The sequence below is a fragment of the Camelus ferus genome, chromosome 5 (assembly GCF_009834535.1).
Source record: "Camelus ferus isolate YT-003-E chromosome 5, BCGSAC_Cfer_1.0, whole genome shotgun sequence".
Lineage (NCBI taxonomy): Eukaryota > Metazoa > Chordata > Mammalia > Artiodactyla > Camelidae > Camelus > Camelus ferus.
The window spans coordinates 81139929-81159524 of NC_045700.1; the positions used below are offsets into that span (position 1 = coordinate 81139929).

Here is a 19596-nt window from a genome sequence, read left to right on the forward strand (position 1 = left end):
AATATTTGTTCAAAAAGATCTCAAAGTTATCAAATAAGAGATTATTTGAACAAGAAATGAGTCAGGAAACTATATTTGAAGTTAGATTTATAGCCATCTCCTCACAGTCTTTTGAGTAGTACAACTCCAGAAAGAGCTTTTTCAAGCAGCTAGAAAAACTGGCACCAAAAATACATTTACAACAATGACATCTTAATATACTTCTTTGAGAGATCACTGTTTTTAAAAAGAACAAATAATTTTATTTTCCATTACTTATAATTACATTTTACTTTTATAGGTGTTTAGTTTTTTACTTTAAAATAATATTTTCACTTCTATGTGAAATCTAAAACAATTACACAAAGGAACATATTTACAAAATAGAAACAGACTCACAGACATAGAAAACAAACTTACGATTACCGAGGGGAAAGTGGGGAGTGGAGGGATAAATTGCGAGTTTGGGATTTGCAGATACTAACTACCACATATGAAACAGATAAACAACAAGGTCCTACTGTACAGCACAGGGAACTACATTCAATACCATGTAATAGCCTATAATGGAAAAGAATATGAAAAGAAATATATATGTAACTGAATCACTATGCTGTACACCAGAAATTAAAACATTGTGAACCAACAATATTTCAATAAAAATAATAAAATAAAAATAAATAATATTTTATTAATTTTATATGCTAACAATTTATACTAAAATAATAATGTTTATTTAACATTCATATTTTTTTAAACTTACATTTTTACATTTAGTTGTGTGTGTATATATGTGTTTCTTTCAACGATATTAAGAAATTTTACTTTTAAAATGTTGAACATTTGGCTTTAAAAATAAATTATTATTTCTGTAAAATAAATACTGAAATACCAGTGAAGTCCTTTTGCTCTGATCTGTCAGCCTCTAACAGCAAATGTGATTGGCACTGTGATCTGAACTCACTCAAAAGAGCTGCAGTTTTACATTTCATCTAAATTAGGGTTTCTCCACTATCGACTATATGTGCTATTGACATTTTGAGCCAGATAATTCTGTTGGTAGTAATAGGGGCTGTTCTGTTCATTTTCAGATGTTTAGCAGGATCCTTGGCCTCTGCCCCTTAGATGCCAGTAGTACCTTCCCCCCTACAATCCCCCTCTCCCATAAATGTCCCCTGGAGGCAAAATTGCCCCCAGTTGAGAACCGTTGATCTAAATTATACTGCCTCCTGGCTACACAGAAAGAATACTAAATTAGAGATCAAGACATGAGTTTGAATCCTAGTTTTATGAGCTCCATATAATGTTGATAAGCACACATTTAAAATAATACAAAAATTACCTGGCTGTTCAGCTTCATGTCTCTAGCCATTTCCTCCTCTAATTTGATAGTCCAACCACACAGGTGTTTATAAGTCTTTCTCTTGCCTCATTCCTTTGCACCTGTGTCTCTCTCAGTCTGGAACACGGTTCCCTACTTTCCACTTGGCCAACTCTGACTCATTCTTCATGACCAGGGTTATATTTTCTTTCCCACTTTTCTATGTATTTATCTTTTTTGTTCTGCTTTCTAAAATATTTTCTCACTTTTACACTGCAACCAGTCTTCTGAATTTTTAATTTCTGTGATTATATTTTTTATGTCTAAGCACTTTGTTTTCTGAATATCCCTATTTATAGTTTCTTGCTCTTGTGTGTTAGCGGAAAAGCCACTCTCTGAAGATATTGTACTAGTCATTATGAGTATGTTATAGTCATTATATTATTAAAAATATAGGTACATTAATTATATTTTTATGTTCCCTGTATTGTCCCTGTAAATCCACCTTTACATTTGTTTCTTTATTTTGGTCTGTCTTTCATGATGGAGACTTCCCGCAAACCCTAGTTTGCTCCAACATACTCTTAAAGGTCAACTGAATGCTCTCTAGACACAGGTAAGACTGATTGGTTGGCATCTTCCCTGTAGGGTGACTTGGCAGAGAGCCATTTAGTTGGGAATCCCCAAATGCCAATATCCATGGATCTTTTGTTTTAGGCTGGTCAGTTTCCCTGGAGAAGAACTCAGCAATCTCCAGCCTGGGAAATATAAACTTGGGCACCTGTGCTCTAGAAACCAGGAGGGATAAGGCTGTGGTTTCACCTCCTCTCCCTAAGTCCAGGGTCACTCCAGTTCACTCTTTCTAGAGAGAATGCCCCTGCCTTCTGTTGAGGTGGAACAAGTCCAATCACCTGGCTGCTCAGGTTAGAGGAGGAATCTGGGAATACAACAGCTCCTTATATAGATTTTAAATTCATCCTTCTGTTTTCAGCCTCATCCTTCCATCCCACCTTCAGAGGTACTTGCTGCTTCCCATCCAGAGCCTTTCTAAGGCTCTACAATCCAAACTGGCTCATTCCTTGTCATTTAGCACTTAGGTTTCAGCTTTCTCAGATCCCTAGTCATCCCTCTTCCTTTAGCTTTCCATCTTCCAAAGTATTTTTGTCCTATCTCCATGAAGTCTTTCTTCTTCTGTTCTCTTTATTTTATTGTTATTTTAGTGGAGTTTGAGAAGGGAGCAAACAAAATGTGTGTTTAATCTACTATATTTAACAGAAAGTCTTTTTTCCACCTTCCTAGCCTCTTGTGCACTCAGTCTTCCTCTGTACTCTACCTGCGATAATCTGTAACATTTGTAATGCTCTCCTATGCCCTTCCTGTGGCTGGAATACCTTTGGCATCTTGTCTGCCTGGAGAGCTCTCACTGTCTCTCCCCAAACTCACTTCCAGGCATTACTGGCTCCCTTTTCTGTGTAGCTATAGCTCTACACATACATCCATTAGAGCATGGTTTCCAAACTGAGGGTCATGAAATCAGTGGGTCATAAAATCAATTTAGCGGTCCTTAAATAAAATTTATTTTATATTTATATACTAGCATGTAAGATACATTTTGTGCTGTGGGTCAAGGTTGAATAAGTTTGAAAGCCATTGTACTAGGGCACTTTTCACTTTGAATTAGTTCTTTATGTATCTTTACTATTAGACATTGAACAACTAGGGGGTAGAGACCATGAGTTACTCACCTCTATGCCCAGGGCCTAGTATAAGGTCTGGTAAGACTTGGTCAATATTTAGTGGATGGAATCAAATATATGTGAAATCACTCTGTAACCTATAAAATCATAGAAATTTGAACTATGTGTCTAAACTAGGAGTCTATGATTAATTCACAGAAGATCTAGGGCACTTAATGACAAGTGACTGAGTATTGTTGCAAAGATTATACATCACATACCTGAGAAAGAAAGGCAGACCTCAGCGAAGGCAGAGAGCTATGCTGGTCTCCTAATGTCCTGGGGTCTGAAGTCAGTTCCAATCAAAGAGCTTCCCTATCCTGGTTATCTCACTTAGATATTTAATTATGTACATTGCTCTGATAAAGTGTTTGATTATTGATAACCCATGGAGAGAGTTAGGATTTTCCACAGTCTGAGAAAACTACTACTTAAGATTCTTCTTTTCAGTTGTTAAGGAGGTTATAGAGTCCATCTAGGGGAGACAACACTGTATAATGAAAGAACACGGGATTTCAGACAATGCAAAAACCTGGGTCCAGATCCCATCTCTATAAGCAAATAATTTCATCTCTCTCAACTTCAGTTTTCTTATCTGCAAAATAGGAATACATAATATTTACTACAAAAGGTTTCCATGGGAGATTTAAATAACTAAGATGTGACTAATGGTAGCACAGGACAGTCAGCAAAACAGTTTATCTTTCCGTAGTGTGCACTGTTTCTCCGAGAGTCAACTGAGGAGGAGGAAAACCTCTAAACATATACCATTAAACTAATATTCGAGGAGAATTAGGCCCGAGATACCCTTGCTGACATCCTCACTTTAACCTTGTCTGCTTGAAACTGGCTGCAGCTGAAGTAAGAGGCATCTGGCAGTGACTCCACCTGCTGATTCATAGAGGAGCTGATTTCTGCTGTTCCTGTGGGAGGCTGCAGCTCAGCTACGACAGCTGAAGCACAAAGCTGCTTAGCAGGTCTGCATGTGCTTTGTTGGTCTATAATAAAAGAGATTTAAGCCATGCTCAATTGTTAATTGATATCTTCTGACACAGCTTGTTCAATGTGGCAAGTGTTATTGGATTTCTCTCAATGTTATCCTTTATTCCGGGAACAAGGAATATACATCCATACCCTGTATTAGGAAGAGGTGGCTTTGGTATGTTCATCATCCTTTATAAATCTTGGGAAGCTCCTGGGCTGCTGATCAGCATGGACAGCTTAATCTGGACTATAACTCATCAGGAAAAGTTTTACCTGAGAACAGAAAGGCTGTGAGGGCTTCATTTTCTCTTGTGGTCTCTGAAGCAAGTCTGTCATGGCAGTTAAAACATTCTGGCTCATGGAGGTTCGGGTATAGCTCAGTGATAGAGCTGCATCAATCTCTAGTACCTCCATTAAGAAAAATAAGGAGGGGGAGGTTATAGGTCAGTGGTAGAGCACATGCTTAGCATGCATGAGGTCCTGGGTTCAATCCCCAGTACCTCCATTAAATAAAACAAGTAAATAAAAACCTAATTACTCCCCCTGCAAAAAAATAAATAAATAAAAGAAAATAAGTAAATAAACAAACCTAATTACCTTCTCCCACCACACACACACACACACACACACACAAAATCATTCTGGCTCATGCTCAAGAGAGAGCTCCAAAGATTTTATTTTTAGGGTTCTCTAAGCCTTTGGTTATCTGAACATTTGTGAAGTGGGAGTAGGGAGAGAGGCAGCATTTATCTTTGTTTAGTCTATTCCAAACAAGGTTCTAAAAACTGGAAGCAGACAGTTCTAAAGCCATCAATGTAGAGAGAAAAATAATTAATAAATAAAATTCTTAAAACCAAATGATTATAGTTTAACATGAAAAAAATTATTTAATATCAGACAGTTATATATTAAAACAAAATAAGTATTTACACAGCCCTGGAAGTCATTTAAAATTAAAAACAAGTAAACAGGATATTAAAGCACAAAATATAATATCACTATATCAGGAGTCTTTCCAGAGCCTTGAGGGGAAGATCTCTAAAGTGACTGGGAAGCTCAGTGATTCTTCCACGGCTACCACCACAGCCACCACCATATGTAGACAATACACCAACAAAAAGTTCCAACTGGGTGAATCAAGTGTTCATTTTTATTAAGATGAGCTGCCACAATAGGTGTATCACAAAGGAAGCTTTGGTTTGCAAAATGTAGATTGCTAACCAGAGGCTAGATGTGGTATCCTGGGGGGTTGGTTAACTTATCAATGACCCTGAATCTTTTCTTCTCTGCCATCTTCAGCATGTTGACTTGTCTTCTCGGCTGGGCTCCACTATGGTCACAAAATGGCTGCCTGAGTGCTAGATGTCACAGGTAATGTCCAGAGTAGAAATAAATAGATTATCTGCACATATAAAAGTTTTATTTAAATAATTTAAATTATTTAAATAATTAATGAGGGAACTGGTAAAGAATACCTAAAGTTGGTTTTGAATGTTTTCAGGAAAGAAATGTATACATACCAATAAATTTAAAAAAATTGCTAGGTTAGATACAAAACTGAGTAACATTCCACAGGGCTAAAAAATGACACCTTTTGGGTTAATGTTTCTTCATGACTATATAGGAAAAACATCTTGTCAATTTTCTACAGGTTCATATTGCAGAACTGTAAACACTATGCTTTTATCAGTAGTGGATTGCTAGTCAAATAGACTGTAAGAACAGTTGCATTCCCAAGAGTATCAGATGAAGGTCAAGTTGGCTTATTAGGAAAACTCTAGCATTATACTTAAAAAAGAATGATGGGGGAGAGTATAGCTCAGTGATAGAGTGTATGTTTAGCATGCACGAGGTCCTTAGTTCAATCTCCCAGTATCTTCATTAAAACAAACAAACAAATAAATATCTAATTACTACCCCCCCAAAAAAAACTTAAAAAAAATAAAAAATGATCATCATTTTGTCTTTTTTTAAAGTTTGGGATAAATTTTTCTTTCAGATACAAATTGTTTTACATGCCTTAACAAAGGGGAATGAGGGAAGTTTAGTTAGCTAAGGGAAGTTGGGTTTTTTCCCAAACTGAAGTTTGTAGCCCCTTAATGGGATGGTGGGATGGAAATCAAAGTAGTGTATGGTAAGTAGCATTTTAAAAAAGTGAAATGTAACAGAATACCAAAGTATATCAAACATAATAAGGTCAAGTATCAGGTATGTATGTGTGTTGGGTTATAAAACGTAGTTCTAATGTGGGTAATATTTTAAAAGTTTGAAAAACTGACTTAGACCATTTAAGACATACTGGGGGCTGCAAGGGGACCCATGCAAAACACAACTGCTTGGAAAAGGATGATTAAAATCAGAGTTTTGTCTTCAAGGAGGGAGCAGGGGAATGGCTCTTGGGTAAGACAACCAATAGAGTGGTCTACAACAGGAGACTGAGTGGTGCTTGATTCTGCTGTTCTCATCCTCAGACCCCTTGAGCTACACAATCTTGGCTGCTGTGTGCCTTTAAGTGACCCACCACCTGCTTCATTACTTCAAGCTCAGGATGGCTCAAATATCATGAAAGTCTTCCTTTATTTCACTTTGTGACACTAGTTGTCCCCCAAATATCTGTTCTCCTTCACTGACATACAGGGGCAGGTTGGCTGTGCAAGTTAGACGTGGAGGAGTTATCATCCTCAGCAGTAACACCCAACTTATGGAAGACAGGAGTCAGCCCAGCCTCCTGTCCTTTTAGAAGGACAATTCTGAGGTGTATTTTATATACTTCCTCCTAGGGTTCCCAGTGGAACTGAGCTCCTATTACCACAGTAGTAACCTACTGGTTTTCCTTCCTTCCCTGTCCCCCTCCTTCCTACTCTCTTAACTCTGGCTAGGATTACCTCCTACATGAATTATCTACATCCAAATCCTTGTCTCAGGTTATGCTTTTGGGGGAACACAAACTTAGATACCCAACATAGGTCAGATGACTACTCCCAGACCAGTCATCTTTGGTAGGGACAGAAACATGGCTGCCCAGAGCCTACCCTAGGGTGTGAGGATGGGTTGAAAGAAGCAGCTGCCAGAATTTCCCAAAGGATTGGCCAAAGGTGTTCCATACACTAACTGAATATTTGGCTGAACTTTTGCATAAAGGTAGGTCAGGGTGTTTCCTGCAGATAAGGTCAGGATTTTTCTTTAAAAAATTTTCCTGAATACTTCATGCTTTCTTAGGAAATAGAATTTCTTTTCTTTTCTTTTTTTGCCTCAATTACAGCAACAGCCTTCTACCTGGTGTCCCTTCTTCCAATCTGTTCTCCACTCTAAAAGAAGAGTGACTTTCCCAAAATACAAATCTGATCATATTACTCCTCTGCTTAAAGCTGTCTATAGTTTCTCATTATATTTGTTAAAATTCTCAATACTAAAGTGGCCTCTACAACCTGAGGTCCTGAGGTGATTTGACCCCTCTCTCCACCTTTATCACCTGCCAAGCTGCCTCTTACACCCTAAGATCCAGATGTTGCAAGCTTTTAAAAGCTCATCTAAAGGATCTTGTTCCTACTTATCTCCAGGTCTTTGTCTCTGCTGTTTCCTCTGCTTGGAATACCATCTCCTTCCACCTCATTCCTTTCTCCCTTGATTTTCACCTACTCAATATCTACTCACCCTCCAGGTTTTGGCTTGAATAACACTTGTCAACTTAAGAATGGGGGTAACTGAAATGTACTGCCATATTGCCCTGTACTTCCCAGTCTTTGCATGTATCATCCAGTGACAGGCATGTGGGAGGACACTCAGTATATTGTTGAATGAAGGAAGGAATTGCATGGATTCTCCTGGGTTTTCTGGAAGGATTGCCCAAGCCAGCTTGGTGATTTTCACTTTAGGTGGAGCTGACTCCCATCCCCTGAACATGAAATGCAGGCCTGGCCCATCAGAACATCACATACCACAGGTCAGGGTTTGGTAGATGATCCAAGTCAAGGCAATAGGGCAAGTCAGAGATGACATTAGGCCTTCTACTTGAAGAACCAGGAAAAAAGGCTTTAATTTCCACTAGCCTTAGAGCTGTAAGGATGTAAGGCTCAGATACAGAGGGAAACAGACCCAAAAGTTGGAGGGACAGAGGGAGAAGAGAAGGCTCCTCATTTCCAATTGCAGCATGGTTATTTCTACATTTTGGAGAACACTGTTCAACTCTAAGTCTATTTCACCTGTTTATCTGTCCTTCCCAAACTTATGGGAAGGTAAGGGTGCAAACAAGCCTATGCATGAGGGGACAGAGGGGCATGTGGGAAGCAAAACGTGCTCAAGTAGGTCTCAACCTGGGGCTCCCTAAGGCAAAGCAGGACATCAATCCAGTAACTCTCTAGCTTCATTCAAGAAACATTTAATAAGTACTCAGAACATTCTAGGCTTGTGTTTTTCAAAGTGTAATACATGGATAACCCGTGTCAGAATTCTGGTATGCTTCCTACTGAATCAGAAGCCACCACCCACCTCCATCCTGCTCAGGAATCTGCATTTTAAACCAGCACCCAACAGGTGATTCGGATTCACAATGAAGTCTGAAAACCACATAGTTTCAGGCACGGTGCCAGGTGCTGGGGCCTAATACAAGGCAAGGGAGATGCGGTCCCTGACTGCCCAGTATATTTACATGGGGGAGTGAAGGAACAGCTAATTACAATACGGTGACAGGGTGCTAGAACAGAAGCAGGAAGCCCACAAAAGAGGAGCGCTTAGCTCAAACTGGGGAGGGTCAGAGAAGTCTTACAGAAAGGACATCGAAAATAAACCTGCAGGAGCTACAGCTCTGGAGAGAAATGCATTCTTCAGATAAATAAGGGCGTCATCAGCTTACGGAGAGTAAGCACAGCAGTGGCCGTGAACAAATGGCTAGGGAGTGGGTGTAGAGTGAGAAGCGGGCGTAGGACTCAATTGTGATGACCCCAAACCACCCTAGACTTCCACTGTATCTTATGTCCTTCGTCGGCCCTTTCGCCCTTCGTGGAGCTTGGCCCGCGCCGAAGATCACCAACCCGTGTGAGGGCCACCCACTCACCCAGAGCCATCCAGCTCCAAACCTTCCGGACCAAGGTGGGGCGGGGCTCGGCTTCTCCTGGGTGCTTCCCTTCGCCGCCCGGAGACTTCGCGGGACGTGCTCGCCCTGCGCGATGACGTCAGCGCGCCCGCGTGCGCCAGGGCAGGAGTGGGAGCTGCGGCCCGGGAGGCGCTGAGGCTCGGGTAACCTGGGCCCGGCCTGGGAGAGGCGGGGCAAGGGGTCCCCTAGATTGCGGGGTCGCGGTCCGGACCCGGAGCGGGAGTCCTAGAGGAGCTCAGCATCGCTTCTTCTCCCAGCAGGCCCTGCCCGGCCCAGCGATGGAGTTTCCGGACCTCGGGGCTCACTGTTCCGAACCGAGCTGTCAGCGTTTGGGTGAGGGGGTGGGGGGCGGAGCATGCGGGGGGCGGAGCCAGGCCGAGAGGGCCTTGGAACTGCAGGTTGTAGGAAGGGTGGGCTCCTGGACTGGACTTGCCAGAGAAGGGCGGGGCTCGAAGTTGGGGGCGTGGCTGAGATGATGGGCTAGGGCAAGGATACAGTTTATTGCCATTACGGTGGCGTTTTTCCCTCCCCTGAGTGGAAGGCTTGAGTGAGCGGGAACGATGTCGAGGTCACGCTGGACCTGCAATCCGACCTGCTTCCTACAGATTTTCTGCCGCTCAAGTGCGACGCCTGCTCGGGCATCTTTTGCGCAGACCATGTAGCCTACGCCCAGCATCACTGTGGATCTGCCTACCAAAAGGTGAGGGGGCGTCTGAGGTCGAAAGGGGCCGCGTGGAGGATGCCTGCAGAATCTCTGGAATCCCTCTGCAGCTCATTTCCTCTCTCTCTCTCTTTTTTTTTTTTTTTCTTTCTGAGGCTCAGTGCAGGGAACATTGTGTTTCCTTTTGCGTTTATGTCGTGGGCATATCCAGGTTCTTTCAGGACCAGAGATTTGGTTGGACTGAGAGTAGGCCACAAACCGACCCTTGCTCCCTAACCACAGGATATCCAGGTACCTGTATGCCCACTCTGTAATGTGCCTGTACCTGTGGCCAGAGGGGAGCCCCCTGACCGCGCTGTTGGGGAGCACATTGACCGAGACTGCCGCTCTGATCCAGCCCAGCAAAAACGTAAGGTAAGCATTGGAGGGGTTAACCATGGTCAGCTGGGACTGCAAATGCCTGGAAATCTGAACAACTGTTACGATGGAGTTTAAGGGGAATCAGAGTCTCAGAAAAGACAATTCTTCCTACTCCATCTCAGATCTTCACCAATAAGTGTGAACGCTCTGGCTGCCGGCAGCGGGAAATGATGAAACTGACCTGCGAGCGCTGTACCCGAAACTTCTGCATCAAGCACCGTCACCCACTGGACCATGATTGCTCTGGGGAGGGGCACCAAACCAGTAGGGCGGGGTAACTGCAACGGGGCCCTTTACTTGCCTTTGGGGCCATTCCATCCTTTTAGAACTGACTCAACTTCCATCATTATAGTTGGGAAGCTTCAACCTGTCCCCTTTAGCTACGGGAGTCTTATTTCCTTTCTAAGTGCATGTTTTCCAGACCTTTTGGAGGCGCTTCTCTCCTAACTTCCTGGGTCAGGCCTGGGGGGAAACTTGCAAGCTGCACCTGGAGGCATGCCACGGGTGTCTCTTCTACAGACTTGCCGCCATCTCCAGAGCACAAAGCCTAGCTTCTTCTACAAAGACCAACCCCAGCCCAAATCAGACCTTGCCTTCATCTACCTCTGCCAGCAGGTAGGCCTGCCTGTTTCTCCTCTCCCCTTTTTCCATTCACATCTCTGACCTCAGCCTCTTGAATGTCTGCCGTAGAGCCACAACTCAGTCTCCATCTCGGACAGCCCCTCCAGTGATTGCTTTGCAAAATGGCTTGGTGAGTTGGGTAGAGGTCAGATTGACAAAAGCAAACTCAGTGAGAGCGAAGTCCAAGGCAACTGGTCTTATTTTCCCTTTTGCAGAGTGAGGATGAGGCTCTGCAGCGAGCCCTTGAACTGTCCCTGGCAGAGACCAAACCCCAGGTCCCAAGGTACCTACTCTCTGGTGAAAGAGGGTGGGATGTGGGCAAGGACTCTGGAGGGAGGTACGTAGGACCACTCTGCCCCAATGCATGATAATAGTTAGGAACCTGGGCTTAAAATTAAGTTTTTGAACTATATGACCCTTTGACAAGTTCTTTAACCCATTAGGGTCATAACTTCCTCTATAAAGTGGGGACAACACTAATACTTACCTAGTAAGGTTGCTATGAAAATTGAGGTATACTCAGAAGTGCTCAGCAGAGTGATGCGTAACAGATGAGATGCTCACATTTTAGATACTATCATCCAGTTTAAGCCGTTCCTCTCTCCCAGTTCTCAGGAGGAAGAAGACTTAGCTTTAGCACAAGCACTATCAGCCAGTGAGGCAGAATACCGACAGCAGCAGGTATGGGGATGGGGTAGAAACAGGGATTTTCAGGGGGTGGGGGTGTTCTTCTGAGTGGTTTGGAATGATGTTTATCCTTTTATTTTCAATGTGACTCCAGCCCATGCTGAGCTCTGTAGGGAGGACTGTCCCCCTCATTTCCTTGACGTTGCACCCTGTCTTCCTCTTCTTCCCTCTCCTTGCTCCAGGCTCAAAGCCGCAGCTTGAAGCCGTCCAACTGCAACCTGTGCTAGGGCCTTGGGCTTGGGGAGGGAGGCTCAGCTGAGGAGGACTGTGGCCCTCGCACCTCTAGGGTCCACAGGGAGAGGAGGCCCGGAGCAGCCTGGACTGAAGATGAGGAGGAGTGACATGGAGGCCACCTCCAGGGAGCATCAGGAGAAACAGCTTGCAGAGCTGAGCCTACAGATGGCTCTGCTGGCCTGTCCAGCTGCACGGAAGAGAGCAACTCTGAACTATTCCCTGGCCAGGCCCCACTTAGACTCCTGCATCTTGTCATCTCCTGTATACTGGGGTTGACCCCACGTATAGGGGGCAGGGAGGGGCCTAGAAAGAATAAAGGATCTTGGCAGTCAATAAGACATCAAAGGGGTGTTTCTTTCTCCTCTCCGACCAAAAATGAAAGAGTCCTGTCAAGAATGCTTACCTGACCTAAGGGTAGAGGCCCACTGCAATCCCCACACCACAAACTCACCGTGATCCTAGCACAGTCCACACTTTTATTTCCCCAAAAAGTCCTTTTCTGAAAGGCCCCTTTCCTTCATTATAGCTAGCACCAAGACCAGGATGAAATATGGCAGGGAAGAGGTATACAATGTATTTCCCTTGGAGCAATCCTTTGGGAGGGAAGTATCCACAACTTTTGTCACCATTCCTTGGTCTCGGGCTTGGTGTCTTCAGAGGCTTCTTCCTGTCCCTGCTGCTGCAGCTGCCACATGTCAGCATATACCCCGCCTCGGGACAACAGAGCTTCGTGCCTGGGGCAAGAAGAAAAATGTAAGTCCCAGCTTTCAGTTTTACCCCAAGAGTCCTTGCCACCAGCCTGTGAGGTGACAGGACTGGTAAGGGAGATCCTTCAAGAAACCCCACAACCTTTTCCTGGTGAAAAGTCAGAGGCCCTGCCTTGTTCATTCTGCTGTGTCCCTTACCGTCCTCTCTCCACAATGCAGCCATCCTTGATGACCAGGATCTGGTCAGCACTGACCACAGTTGAGAGCCTGGGAAGTCAGAGATCAGTTACCTACCACACAGCCAAAGTGGGCTCCCGCTGCCTGCTGCCCACCTGTACCTGTGTGCCACTATGATGGTGGTGCGGTTGGCGCAGACTTTGGCCAGAGAAGCCTGGATGGCCCTCTCGTTAGATGTATCCAGTGCAGACGTTGCCTATAGAGAGGGATTGGGTAAAACTGCCCCTGCCACCCAAATCCCCAGTGGGAGGAGGATGCAAGCTGCTGGCCAAGGCCTTAGGCATCAAAAAGAACCTTGTGCTTGAGAACTGTAAGATGTTTTTATGAAACATGGGCTTCTGATAGCCCTGCTAGAAGTAAAACAGGGCCCAGCAGGAACAGCTGGGACACGGGCAAGGAAGGACAGGAGAAGGCTGCCCAGGGCCCTCACCTCGTCCAGCAGAATGATGTCTGGAGCCTTGAGAATGGTGCGAGCAATGGCAACACGCTGCTTCTCCCCACCACTCAGCTTCAGTCCCCGCTCACCCACCTGTGTCTCGTATCCTGTGGATAATGCCCACCTCCCTTAAGTCACATGTAATAAGCTTGGTTTCTGTGACCAGATGGGCAAGGGAGGGATGGAGCAGAAGTCAGAGGTGATAATGGGACTAAACTGGGCAGGGGAGGGACTCCGCAGAGGAGCCTACCTTCCGGGAAAGCCATGATGGTGTCGTGGATGCCTGCAGCCTGGGCAGCAGCCTTCACCTCATCGTTTCCGGCAGTGACACGGCCATAGCGGATATTGTTGGCAATGGTGTCATTAAAGAGGACAGTGTCCTGGGGTACAACTCCAATATGAGACCGGAGAGAGATCTGGGTCACCTGGGGCCAAAAGACCATATGCTCTGGCCTGTGAGATCCCACCAGGCCTGAAAAGTAGGATGGGCTGGTGGGAAGCACATGGAATGAGAGGCCCTGCATAAGAAACCTGCCTCCACCTCCCTGAACCATCATTGTGGGCAACTCAATCTCTCTGAGTCTGTTTCCCCATCGATAAAGAGAAAATACATGTTCTCTCCTTGCTTCCCTGGATTGCTGGAGACCTTTGTACCCTATATTGCACCTTATAAATCATTCTCATGACTAATTTCCTTATGTAGGTCACATGATGCTAAAAAGTCTGAGGTCTCCTGGCATCTCCTCCTCCACTTCCTGGATGCCCAGCATCTGCCATCCTTTCACACACAGGCTCCTAGATAACAGTCTTCTCCCAAGCATCCTTACCTGTGAAATGTCCTGCCCATCTATTCGGATGCAGCCAGAGCTGATGTCATAGAAACGAAACAGCAGGCGCAAAACTGTGCTCTTCCCTGCTCCTGATGGGCCCACCTATTACATGAGGAACAAGGGAAACATTCTCAGTCCTGCTGACTTTTAAGGCTTTCTCTCCAAGAGGCCACCAATGTCCATAGAAGACTGCCACAAACATTCAATCCGGTGACCTGGCATGACAGGGCTCTCTGACTCTACAGCCTGCATCCCAAGCTTCCATGGGCCCTGGAATAAGGGAAGCTCAAGGAGGCTGGGCCAGCTAGCTGGGTCTCCTCTCACCAGGGCCAGTGTCTGTCCAGGCATCACAGTAAAGGACACATCCTTCAGGGTCTCCCGCCTGCAAGGAAGGATGGGCATGGTCAGCAGGCCTGCTGCACTCCCTAGGGCCCCCTCCAACACTAGAGCTACTACTGAGACCCCTGCACAGGCTCTCTTCCCAGGTAGTGGTGACCTGAGAAGCAGGGATGAGGGGCAGGAAGGCAGTATGTAAATGACACTGGAAAATGGGGCTGTGGGGTAGCCAAAGGGGAGAGGCTCACCCATCGGTGTAGCTGAAGTGCACATTCTCAAACTCAATCTGGCCCCTCTGAAAGTGAAGGGGCCCTGCTCCAGGAAGGTCCTTCACCTGTTAGAGTGCCACCAGTGTGTGCCATTCCAGGCCTGGTATTGTCCAGGCACAAGAAGCACCACGCAGACTCCCGCTCCCTACAAACCCCACTCCTCTCTCCTCACTCACTTCTATCTTCTCTTTCAGCAGGTCAAACATGTTCTCCATGTCGATGAAGTTGGTCTGGATCATCCTGCAAGAAGAGTGCTGCTTGGAGCTCCTCTGAGGAGCTGGGGAAACAGCAAGCACCCCGGACAGGTGAGGGCCGGGGTCAGGTTACCTGTAGTAGGTGCCAAACCAGTTGAGGGGCATGTACAGCTGGATGATGTAGGTGCCAAACAGGACAAAGTCTCCGACCTGTGGACATCCAGGGAAGAGATGGAGTCACTGGAGGCCTGTGGGCTGTCACCCTCCCGCTTCCCACCCAGGAACCTGGTGGCCAAGACTAAGACCCAGGGTCCCTCTTCCCTGTGCTGTTTCCTCACCTGTAACTTCTGCTCACTGACAAAGTAAGCACAAAGCAGGGAGCCAGCGAGGAGCCCAAGTCCAATCACCAGGTTCTGGGTCTGATTTAGTAAAACCAGTGAAGCGTTTGACTTCCACTCCAAACCCTGAGGCAAATGACATGGGAGGAAAGAATTTCACATACACCAAATCCCAACCTGGGCCCAGGCACCTTCAACCTCACAGCCCAAAGTTTACCCCTCTCGGCCCTAGCAATTCCACATGGCCAGGCCATTGCTCTCAGTCGACCTCAAGCTAGCATCCTCACCTGATATTTGATGATGGCCTCTCGATAGCGATCCACTTCATGACTCTCCGCGTTGTAATACTTCACCTGATGAATTCAAACCATCGCTATTCCACTCGGCCACAGCATTCAGCTCCAGATTCCCCGTCCCTCCTTCCTAATTGTAAACAGCACACCTCGCACCCCTCAGCTCGTCAGCCCTGATTGTCCCAGGCCCACTCCTCCACATCTCCGTGCCTCACACCACCACCACCACCAAAGCCTCTGTTACCGTCTCAAAGTTCAGCAAAGAGTCCACAGCTCGTGCCCGGGTAGTATTCTCCTGTGTGTTCATAGCACGTCGAAACTTCGCTCTCCACTCAGTGACCACAATGGTCAGGGCTAGAGAGTGACAGGAGGGAGGCGGAGGGAGAAGAGGGCAAGACATCACTTCCAAAAGCAGAGACCATACATGTATGTCTGCTGCCTGCCACACACACACTAACGCTGTGCTACAGCCCAGAGACCCAGATTCCGAAGGGAGGGAGCCTTAAGCTCCCTGAGGGAAGGGGCTATGTCCAAGACATCTTTGCAGCCTGCACAAAACCTGTGTGAAAATGGTTTTGGTGAACAAATGAAGGCAAGCTGAATCCTGTTACAAGAATGAGGTTCCTTCTTCACCTGCATCCACCACAGGGCCCAAATGTGACCAGGATGTCCTTCCCCGGCCCTCCACCCAGGGTGAGCTGAGGTTCCCTTGGCAGATGAGGCTCACCTGTCACATTGGGGAGCAGCAGAAGCCTATTCAAGTCCACTGATCTACAGCCTCCCAAAGCTGGGTCACCTGAGTTGGGGCAGGGCTCATGCCCAAGAGAGTCTGAGAACAGTATACAGAGATAGTTTTCCCCAGGTGCACTCACCCAGGTAAAGACTCATGCACAGGAACACAATGAGGCCAAACCAGGCGTTAAAGAACATGCTGAAGTAGATGATGCCAATGGTGATGTCGGCCAGTGTGGGGATGATGTTGAACACCAGGTAGCTAGGAGGCAAAGCCAAGCAACAAAGAAAGGCTTAAGTGCTTGGAGCCAGGAACTCTAGCTAGGGGTTTCAGTGTAGTGTTTTGTTTTCAACTACAACAGACTGGAATCAAGCTAAATGCCCCTTAAGAGGTAGAGGGCTAAATACACCATAACATGCCTAAACTAAAGAGTGCTCTAGATTAATTGTAACAAATGAAAAAGGTCTTCATGCATGGATGAGAATACACCTCCCTAACATTCTGATAATTAAACAATTCTGAGAATGACTCCTATGTCATGAGGCCATTTGCTTTAGGAAAAACCTCCACAATACCACATTAGTTCTGTGAATCTGCCCACATATATGTAAAAAAATCCAAAAAGCGGAACTCAACATACTAAATGGAATTGGAACCTCTGGAGAAGTGAGTGGAATTCAAAAGCAATTTGCTGTCTCCTTCATTTGAATTATTATAAGAGCACGTGCATGTTAATCTCATAATTACAAAAAAAAAAAATGGAGGATGGAGGTACAGCTCCTCAAGCTGGGTCAGTTCTTCTGACAGCCCCTCCACCCCTGCTTCTCCAGCCCTGCCCTCCCTCACTTCCTTTCCACTGCCTTGGCACCTGAGCAGCCCTGTGACACTGGACGTGCCCCGGTCCACAATCCGCAGCACTTCCCCCGTGCGGCGTCCCAGGTGCCAGCGCAGGGAGAGCTGGTGCAGGTGGGAGAAGAGGTGCAGCTCCACCCGCCGCGAGGTGAACTGCTGCACCCGGATCCACAGGAACGTGCGCAGGTTGCTCACGAAGCCTGGGGGGAGCCAGGGGAGGCCTGGGTAGGGCTGAGGGGCCCAGGGACATCAGCCCAGCAGCAAGACCTGAAAGGCTGGAGAGCACCAAGGGGCCCGGGGTAGGGAGGCCTGTGGGAGGAGGAAGAGGGGCTAACACCAGCCGGGGTAAGAGCAGAGTACCTCATACCTGTACTGCCGGTGCCACCCCCCTGGAGGAACTTGAGGAAGACATAGGTGGTGACAGTCCAGGCCAGGGAGCGCCAAGGTGCCTTCTCGGTCAGTAAGTTCACTATGGAAAAAAGGAGTCCAAGCCCACTTAGGACCCCTAGGACCCTCTTGGGGAGAAACTGCCCCAGGCACCAGCCACAGTGTCTTTCTAACCACCCAGCTCCCAGCTAGGTTAGCAACCACCCCTCCCAGGCCAATGAAGGATTGAGCTGACACTCCTCCCCCTCACCTATGTCCCTGTAGAAGATGGGGACCAACAGGTTCAGTCCCCGCTCCAACCCCATGAGCCCTAGGCAGATGAGCACAATAAGCTGCAAGGCCGGGCTCCCCCGGGGCCACAGGTAGCCACTCAGTAGGCGGAGCTTTCTGCCAAGGTCTTTCCAGGTAGACTGCGATGGCCTCCCTGTTGACCGAACCTAGGATGGTGAATCACATAGGGGAGGGGAACTCAGAAATGAAAAAGAAGTGCACTAGCCAGAAACCCCAAAGGGAACACATATGGGATTACAGCTCCGTTAACTTAGACCCACAAGTGATCCCTGATGAGGTCAGAAAGGCTAACAGGGCACACAAACTGAGATTTGTGAAAGACGTAGTTTATTATGGTGGGAAGAAATGATAACAGGGAATGCAATTAAAATAGACCCTAAAGTTCAAAAATTAAGGTGTACCTGGCTCCTCTCTACATCTTGATCCTCTTCATTGACCCGCAAGGTGTAACACTGGGGACGAAGTCCTGGGGCCCAGAGCCCCAGGACAAAAAGCCCTCCAGAGACCCCATACCGCAGCACCCACAGGCTAAACTGAACCTAGAATTAAACATACGAATATCAATGAGGGCCAAAATCCCATTGTTACTACTTATAATAGGGCTGAGGACTGGTGTAGGGCACACACCCAAGTCCTCCTCAGGAGCCCAGCATCTACCAGGCTTTAAAAAAAATCCGCAGTGACTCAGCACAGCCACTCCCCACCAGCTGGCTATCAGCTCCCAGCAGCGCAGGCCCCTCCTTTCTTCCCTTCCTTAGAGGCATTCAAAACCCTGGAGCCAGTGTGACCAGACATGCAGTTCTCAGCCCCTGCTACCCTTGCTTCCCCTCCCCCCCAAGAGGTCCCTCACCTGCTGGCTCAAGTCCTCCCTTGCCCACCACCATTGTGGGCTGTTCCAAGAAACGAGGGCCAAGTTTTCGGCTGCAAAAGCCACAGTCCAGAGGAGCAGGAGAGCCGGGCTGTGGGTGAACTTTATCCAGATGCCCATTGCTAGCTTCTGCCGTGCCTGGTTCCGTTCCATCACGAGCAGTCCCAGGCCACAGGCGCTGGCCATAGTCCCAAATACAGAAGCCAGCAATAGGTAGCCTGGCAGTGGGGCACCCTGGGCAGTGCCCACCCGGCCAACCAGGCTGGCTAGGGGCAGCGCCACCTGAAGTGTGGCCAGAAGCAGCTGCAGCACATAGGGAGCGACGCGAGGGCCGGCAGCCCAGGACAGCGCGTCGGCGCCACCAGGCCGTTCCCGACGCTTGCGAGGAAGAGCCAGCACCAAGGCCAGAGCCCCTAGGCCCATCAGCGTCGAGGGCATGAACGTGAAAAAGAAGCAGGGACTCAGGCCACCCTTCACCCAGGCCGGACCCGCGGGTCCTTCGGCCTCGCAGTAGTTGCCCACAGTCACCATGGCAATGTGTGGCCGCCCGCCAAGGCTGCGGGGACTGTGAGACGTGAGAACTGGACCGGCCGCTCGGGGTGGGGCGCGGAATCCCAGATGTCTTGGGTCATGGAGCCTCAGGGCTATGCCGCGAGTGTCGTGGGACAGGGACGCACGTGGACCCCACCACACCACCCACTCTCTTCGCGCACGCGCCGCCGTCACGCACTCACGCCGTCTCGGCCGCCCGCCCCACGCTCGCTGCCGGGGACCTTCGGGCCAAGTCGGGGCTCACGGGAATGTTCAGTATCTGACTCCAGCCGTTCCCTTCCGCAGCAGCCCCGTCCTCCAAGGCTGCCCCCCGCCCCTATCCAGGGTCCCCATTGGCCGAATGTCTCCGAAGGGGCGGGGAAAATAGTGCACGCACAGGAAGGCAAAATAGATCGGCTGAGCCGGCACGGTCACGTGTTCAGGGCGGGAAATCTGACCGCACGTCCTGCCGGAGTCCTTGACCTCTACGGATCAGAAGCTGCCCTTCCGCTCTCCGACTAGGTCGGTATATCCGAGTTCCCACATAGGCCAGCTTTCC

At 47.6% G+C, this 19596-nt stretch overlaps 2 protein-coding genes across 4 annotated transcripts; one reads left to right on the forward strand and one right to left on the reverse strand.

The window, feature by feature from the left end:
* The first annotated feature begins 9129 nt into the window (after positions 1-9129).
* On the forward strand, positions 9130-12075 carry ZFAND2B (zinc finger AN1-type containing 2B). Of its 2 annotated transcripts, none has more exons than XM_032480288.1 (10): positions 9130-9255; positions 9373-9445; positions 9718-9812; positions 10056-10187; positions 10316-10467; positions 10713-10808; positions 10884-10944; positions 11030-11097; positions 11423-11495; positions 11684-12075. In XM_032480288.1, the coding sequence occupies exons 2-10, from the start codon at positions 9391-9393 to the stop codon at positions 11726-11728; spliced, it is 777 nt and encodes a 258-aa protein (XP_032336179.1). In that variant the 5' UTR covers positions 9130-9255; positions 9373-9390; the 3' UTR covers positions 11729-12075. The 2 variants fall into 2 exon arrangements, with proteins under 2 accessions (XP_032336179.1, XP_032336181.1); XM_032480290.1 differs by having other exon boundaries at positions 9196-9255; positions 9370-9445.
* Positions 12076-12191: 116 nt separating this feature from the next.
* Positions 12192-19372, reverse strand: ABCB6 (ATP binding cassette subfamily B member 6 (Langereis blood group)). Of its 2 annotated transcripts, XM_006186859.2 has the most exons (19): positions 18489-19370; positions 18040-18177; positions 17598-17784; positions 17328-17429; positions 16977-17160; positions 16248-16369; positions 15620-15729; positions 15370-15435; positions 15083-15208; positions 14878-14954; positions 14727-14790; positions 14530-14615; positions 14270-14327; positions 13943-14047; positions 13366-13540; positions 13110-13222; positions 12781-12875; positions 12641-12709; positions 12192-12469 (listed from the first exon to the last, which is right to left on the reverse strand). In XM_006186859.2, exons 1-19 carry the CDS (start codon positions 19035-19037, stop codon positions 12358-12360), a joined length of 2538 nt encoding a protein of 845 aa, XP_006186921.2. In that variant the 5' UTR covers positions 19038-19370; the 3' UTR covers positions 12192-12357. The 2 variants fall into 2 exon arrangements, with proteins under 2 accessions (XP_006186921.2, XP_032336170.1); XM_032480279.1 differs by lacking the exons at positions 12192-12469; positions 12641-12709; positions 12781-12875; positions 13110-13222 and having other exon boundaries at positions 13404-13540; positions 14161-14327; positions 18489-19372.
* Positions 19373-19596: the final 224 nt, after the last annotated feature.